Below are 7,361 nucleotides of genomic sequence, written 5' to 3' on the forward strand. Positions count from 1 at the left end.
GGGTGTAGGAGGGTGCTCCAGGCTGGGATCAATGGGTTTGGAGGGCAGGAGGGGGATCAGGGCTGGGGCAGGGGCTCAGGGGTGCAGGCTCCAGGCGGCACTTACCTCAGGCAGCTCCTGGAAGCAGCGGCATGTCCTGTCTCTGGCTCCTACATAGAGGCGCAGCAAGATGACTCTGCACACTGCCCTGTCCGCAGGCACCGCGCCGTCCGCAGGCACCGCCCCTGCAGCTCCTATTGGTTGTGGTTCCTGGCCAAAGGGAGCTGCAGGGGCAGTGCTTAGGGCGGGGCAGCATGCAGAGTGGAACACCCTGGCTACCCCTATGCGTAGGAGCTGGAGAAGGGCCATGCAGCTGCTTCCAGAAGCCGCGTGGAGAGGCCCCCGACCCTTCTCCCGGCTGGAGCGCCAGAGTGGGTCAAGCTCCAGACCCCGCTCCCCGGCAGGAGCGTGAGGCCTGGATTAAAACAGCTGGTGGGCCAGATCCGGCTTGCGGACTGCAGTTTGCCCAAACCTGCACTAGAAGAAGTTATTTTACCTAGCTAAGGAGTGAGATGTGTAATGATGATGACACCATGCTATTTGTCACATAACAAATATAAAAAAACACCAAAAATGTTCATAAACTTGAAAAGATTTGAAAAAGTAACATGATTGGCCCTCACACAAAAATACATTGCTGTTTTTTAAAGCTAGCATCTTGCCTTCCCTCCTTTATGGCATCATGGAAATCTATAGAAGTTGATACGAAAATCAACTCATAGTAAATGCCAATGGAAGATCTTCAAAGTCCATTGGAAAGACTTTCTTGCAACATCAGAAACTCTTAAGTAGAACAATCTAACAGTGGCATGAAGACAATGGACATATTTAGGACACACATTAAGAATGACAACAACATGACTTCCATGGCAAGTGATCATATGAATAGGCCACTTAGCGAAACATTATACAGACCAATTGAAAAAGAAGCCAAATCCATCAACATGACACTCAGAAGCCTGAACAGACCAGCACCAGAAAGAAATGGCAGAAAATGATGAATGTCTTGTGCTCCAAAGGATGAAGGGGAGAGGTCTGTATTTTTGTTTGTCTGGTTGGAGTGGGGGTGGGGGGTGATGTTGTTTGAGGGAGAGTTGGTGGTGGTGGGATTTTTTAGCTTTTGGGATTCATGTTTTTGAGGTTTTCTCCACTACGTAAGAAATAGAAACTTTAAATTTAAGCTGAGAGGCTCATGTACTCATTTGACTCCAGTGGTTGGGAGATAGCAAAACAGATTGCAAAATTCAAAATAAAATAAGTTAGTAACACTAGCTTGTGAGCACTGAGCTGCACACCAGTTTGTTGCCGTAGATCTGCACACAAGGCACTAGGACTGCAAACATTCATTATTAAAGTGCTACTCATCAGTCCTAAGACTCCAGGCATTCAAAATACAGCAAAGGAGGCTTAAAAATAGCTCAGATGCCTAAAGCTCAAGTAAAACACAAGGAAAAGTGCAAGTCACTTGTTTAGCCTGGATTAATGAATTCCTGGTCTCCTGCCCAGCATGAGTAGGTAGCCCAACTAAGTGTCCATCTCAGCGTGTCACTCGCCAGCCCCTAGAGCAGTGGTTCTCAAACTTTCATACTGGTGACCCCTTTCACATAGCAAGCCCCTGACTGTAACCCCTTATATAAAACACTTTTCTATATATTTAACACCATTATAAATGCTGGAGGCAAAGCAGGGTCTGGGGTGGAGGCTGACAGCTTGCGACCCCCCATGTAATAACCTCGCGACCCCCAGTTTGAGAACCTGAGCTAGAGCCATTTCTCTGTGTCCGGGCAGGGTCATGTGGCGGGTTGGGTTTGTGTGTCCACGCTCCGTTTTATTCATAATGTGTTATGGGCTAATTTCCCTCCGCCCCAGAGTTTGGCAAGTGTCACAAACTACCCAGAGTTGCGCGTGCCCCGCTGGCGGGACGGGAACTGCACCAGGCCCCCGCAGGTAACACAGGGACGTGGGGCGGAGCCTGGGACTCAGCGACCGACAAAGGGCGCCGGGCCCGGCGGGATGTCTGGGCACTGGACGCCCCGGCGCGGGGCCTGGGCACCCCGGGGACGGGACCCGACAGCGCTGAGGGACAGCGCCCCCCCCCAGTCCCCACTCGGGCTACAAACGGGGCGCGGGGAGGCACTAAATCCGCGGGGAACGAAGGTCGCTGGGGCTGGAGGCAGAGACCGGGCCAGAAACTCCGCCCGCAGCCAGCGCGACTCCCCGGAGCTCCTTCCCGCAATTGCAAATCCGCCTCGGTGCTCGATTGCCCGCCCTGCCAGCGCGTTTGGTGGGTGCGATCATGCAACTCGGCCCTCTATAGCGCATCCTGGCGCTGTCTGTCCTGACGGCGTGTGCGGCGCCTGCTCTCCCTGACCGCGATGGACAGTTCAGCGCCCGATTGCGCCGCCTCCCTGAGTTTGTTTCGGGTTTTTTAGCGCTCGATTGCTTTCCCCTAGTTGGGGAGGAGTCTGCGCCAGATGTCTGCTTTCCATTGGCTGATTGGCGAGGCGGCTGCACCCCATTGGCTGAGGGCACAGGGAGACGGGCGCTGAGGGGGAAGATCGAGAAGATGGCGTCTCTGGGCTCGCCGCTCCGTACCCTGCGGAGCCTCCTTCGGGAGCTGCGCTACGTGAGCGCCCAGGCGGGCCGCCCCTACCGGGACATGGCGGCCTATCAGCACCTCCGGGAGGCCTTCCGCGCCCACCGGGTACGGGGCGGGACGCCGCTGGCCGAGCCGCCCCCTCCCCCCGCTGTAGGACGCTGCCGGCAACACCCCCGTGGCTCCGCCCCTCCCGCGTGGCCTGGGGAGCCTCGCGAAGCTCCACGCGGCGCTCGGAGTCCGTGCCCCGCCCCCAGGAGCCAGGCCGGGGCGCTGCTCTCTGCTGCCCCCTGCAGCTCAGCCTGGCCGGGGCTCCGCCGCCGCCTTCCTCGCCCTGCGCAAAGTCGGGCTGCGACCCCGGGCCCGGGTTTGCCGGTCACCCGAGCTGCCTGCTCGGGCGGGGCGCGGCGGGGCCTCCGGGGTGGAGCTGAGGTGACCCAACGCCCCGCCGCTGCAGGAGCGAGCACGTGGCGCGCAGCCAGCCCCTGGGTGCCCGGGTGGGGGACGTTGAGGCCCGAAAGGTCACTGCGTGTCTGCCTGTCGGGTGTGTGCTAAACCTGTTGTCTGGCTTCCTCCTGTCTACAGATCACCAGTGAGAAACTCTGCAGGGCCCAGCATGAGCTGCATTTCCAGGCGGCTACTTATCTCTGTCTTCTGCGCAGTGTCCGTGAACACCTAGCGCTTCACCAGGAGTACCACGCCAAAGGGGAGCGCTCCACTGAGGAAGCTGCTGGCCTTGTGGGCCTTAAACTGCCTCAACAGCCAGGAGGGAAAGGATGGGATCCATAGGAATGGAAGAGGTCACTAGAAAGGTTTCAGAGTGGTAGCCGAGTTAGATTTTTGCTTTGTTACAATTCCTATTTATTGTTAAATAAAAATCAGTTTATTGAAACTTCTTTATTTAGGTTTCCTCGCTTAGGTTTTCTATTATTCTTAGGCTTAGATTCTCACCTGAAGGAGACACAATCTGCTTATCAGATGCTAGTCAGATGCTTATCTGATGTGACAGATAAGGTCCAGGGAAACAGGGCAAAAACTCTCCCCTGACATGAGTGCTGATTTGTCTCATTTTCTAGAAACTTTCCTGAATCTCTGGATGAGATTGTACGTGTTTAATGTTACCTGGATCCTTCAAACAGTTATTTTCTACCTGTCCTCCAATATCAAGACCTCAGATCTGTGCTGAATTGGAAAGATTTCACTAGCACCTACGACCACAGTAGCCCATGCAATAGTAATTCAGAGAGAAGAGCACCACCTACCGAATCATCAATTTCTACCATAGCTGGTTTTTTAAAATTTCTTCAGGGAATAGAATTGGGTTTTCTCTACCGCCTTCAATATGTTGTATATCTTAAAATGTTTCACACAAGAGACCCAAGGGACATGGATTATTTAAGTAAATATGGCTACTATTCTTTGCTTAGCATACATGCTGGAACACTAAAGGGAAAAAAAACCCAGCAACATGCTTTCCCATTAGTCAGTAAATCAAGGTCTTCAACCTTTCATGATCCACCCAACTCTGAAAAAAGTTCTATCCCCAAACTGTCTACTTTGAGACGGGAAGAGGGTATGAACTCCAAAGTCATGGAGTCTTCATGGAGAATGACCTACCATCGGCTTCTCTGTTGACCTCATGTATAGAAGTATCACAGGAAGAGAGGTGGTATCTCATGTAGAAAGGTCCCAGGCCATTTAGGAGTTGATAAGTCAAACTACTTGAAAGTCAAGAGGCAGCCAGTGCATGTCCCAGAGACAGATGTAATGTAGTCAAAGAGCTATTTTATTTAACAAGTCAGCTCCTGGATTTTGCTCTAGTTTCATTTTCCAAATGGATTTAAGATAAAGCCTCATGCCAAGCTCATTGTGGTAGTCTGATTTAGAGGTGAGAAATCACTCCAGCCATGTCTGAATCTATGAGGAAATGTTGCAATCTCTAGGCCAAATGCACATGGGAAGGAGCACTCCAGGCTGCTTCTATTTGATTCTATGAGAACAGTTGGCGTTTAGCCACCCCCCACCCTTCAACCCTAAAGGTTCCAGTGTTTGGGAGGGTTCAAGGATCATTGGAGTCAAATGGGGGGTGGATATAACCTCCACTAATTCCTCAAGATGCTTTCCCCTGCCCAGCATAATCATTTGGATTTTATCAGGACCACTATAGGCTGTTAAAAGCCAAGATGGATATATGCTGGGAATTGAAATGAGTAATGTGATTGATTTCCATAGCACGATTAAGTGTGCCTCACTGCTCAGTCCAGTGAATGTGATGAAAGGTAGCTGTATTATGTGCATCTTTCTTGTCAGATTTAAAAGCTTGGTGACACACGTAGAATTACCAAACTGCAATATAAATTAGCTGAATGAGTGTGAGACAAATTGATGATGCTTCATAGAGACAGTGGTAGAAAAGCAGAGTGTGTTGAGGTTAAAACCTAGTACTACTAACTAGCACTAAGCACTGGCTCCCTGGGCCAACCACCTTTTCCTTTCTAGCACCTCTCAACCTAGTTTTTCCTCTCCTGTGGAGGGGTGGTCCTTCATATACCTCTTGAAACCCTCCATACACAAAAATATAAATATACACATTATTCCCAGCTTTACTTTGCCATTGTTGTAGTGATTACCCTGTCTCCAGCTGAGAAAGGGTGGGGGAGAGGAGGAGGAGGGGAGATTTCCCTTCCTAACCTGGTTAAAGTTGGTTATTTTTGAGTAATGCAACATACTTTTCCCCCCTTCAACTCAAACTTTTATCAAGAACTTCAAATCTATAATCTTAAATCTGTTTTTTGTTTTACATTTTGGTTCAATACTAGCCATGTGTAAAACTATTTTATTGTGTTCCTGTCAGGGCTGGCTCCAGGCACCAGCCGAGCAAGCAGCTGCTTGGGGCGGCCAACGGTGAGGAGCGGCATGTCCGGGTCTTCAGCGGCAATTTGGCGGCGGGTCCCTCCCTCTCGGAGCGAAAGACTAGCCACCAAATTGCTGCCGAAGACTGAAGCGATCATGGCTTTCCTTCCCGCCCCTCGTTTTTGCTGCTTGGGGTGGCAAAAACCCTGGAACTGGCCCTGGTACCTGGACGCAGACGGAAGAGTCTTTGGCTCTCTTGGGACTTGTAGAAATCAGTGGCTCTTTTGGGACACTAGATGGCAACATCGTTCTAGGGATTGGATAACTGGGAGGTTTGTGAGTTTGGATGGATAGCCAGTGCAGCATTATCTTGTTTTTATCCTGGAGATCTCTTTGGTTTGAGCTAATTCTTACAGCATTGCTCTGAAAACATAAGAAGCACATCCAACCCACTGGTCTTGCCAGATAAACCCACAGGGACCTCAATTTTAGGGGAGGGGTTTCTGAAGAGCTGCTGTTATGACCGTCATCTTTCTACCTGCACTGCCATAATTTCATTCTGCATTTTAACATGATCTCTCTCTGAACTTACCCTGATATGAAAAGGGGAACCTTAAGGTGATGCTCAATTCCATCCAAACAGAAGCTCAGAGGGGGGAAAAAAATAACTTGTAAAAAAAATTTGCTCAGGCATACATTGTTGCAGGTGCTTTGACACACAATTCCATTCAAGTATTGGCATTAAAGTTATACAAATATTACCACACTGTAAATGGCAAAACAAAAGTATGTCTCTAGCAGACGTAGATGCATTAGTCCATAAGCCAGGCAACTTTTTGGTACCATGGGGTAGGCAAATTCCCATTTTCATATTTTTTAAAGCCCATGAATACGCATTACAAAAATAGTGGATTGACCTTTATGTGTGGTAGTTTAAAGATGGAATTGTATGGTTTCCCAGGAAACAATGCACGTAAGAGTAGACACTGGGTGAAAAACAGATATGGCCATATTTTGACTAAAAATGAATACATCTTCACTCAATCTTGGGTAATTTTTTTCCATTAAAATAATGAAAACTATGCCCCGTTGCCATGGCAACCACTAACAACCTAACCGGGGGGTGGAGTGGAGGGTACACCATGCTTCATGTGAAAACATGATTCTACACGTATTAAAATCATTATTTTTGAACTTACATCTTAGGTCACAGTACTTTACACATTGATTTTATGTATTTTTCCACTGTTTGCTTTACATTTGACTGTTATGTAGCTGTGGTTCCTGAATGAACAATGGAATTTGATTTAGAAGTTCCCAGAAAGGGTCCTTGAACAGAGCAAAGGTCTAAAAACATGAGTGATATGTAATGTAGATGCTCTTTTCACAGAACTGACCAAACCAAGAGACTTGGAATCATGGATGAATCTTTTAAGACCCACAGAGATCCAATAATGTGCTACCATTATGCAATATAAAGACACCAATGAAGTACCCAATGTATTTTACCATCTGTAATAAGGTGTACAAACCCCACACTGAGCAACAAGGGCTTAAGGGCTCATTTTGGGCTCAGCCAGCCCCACCTCTCACACTTGTAGCAATGCTCCATGTGCTGGAGGAATTAAAAGGCAGCGAATTAGCCCAGTTGGGGAGCAGTGCTGAGGGGCAGCAGAGCAGAGCTAAACCGAAAGGCTCTGACACAGCTGCACAAAGGGACCCACTGTGAGAGAAGGGAGGCTCTTCTGCAGAGCAAGCAGAGTGGGAAGTATCCTGTGGCCGTGGACAGCAGTGACTCCCTCTTCCTTCCTTTTGATTTGGATTTTCCCACCAGGAGACGGCCTTGGACTGAGGTGACCCCAGGGAGGAAGAG

The 7,361-nt window shown here is 49.3% G+C and overlaps 1 protein-coding gene across 1 annotated transcript; it reads left to right on the forward strand.

Moving 5' to 3' along the window:
• Positions 1-2,431: 2,431 nt before the first annotated feature.
• FMC1 (formation of mitochondrial complex V assembly factor 1 homolog) lies at positions 2,432-3,527 on the forward strand. The gene is made up of 2 exons (XM_044983324.1): positions 2,432-2,743; positions 3,221-3,527. The coding sequence occupies exons 1-2, from the start codon at positions 2,606-2,608 to the stop codon at positions 3,422-3,424; spliced, it is 342 nt and encodes a 113-aa protein (XP_044839259.1). The 5' UTR covers positions 2,432-2,605; the 3' UTR covers positions 3,425-3,527.
• Positions 3,528-7,361: the final 3,834 nt, after the last annotated feature.

Source organism: Mauremys mutica, chromosome 1 (genome assembly GCF_020497125.1).
Source record: "Mauremys mutica isolate MM-2020 ecotype Southern chromosome 1, ASM2049712v1, whole genome shotgun sequence".
NCBI classification, from domain to species: Eukaryota; Metazoa; Chordata; order Testudines; family Geoemydidae; genus Mauremys; species Mauremys mutica.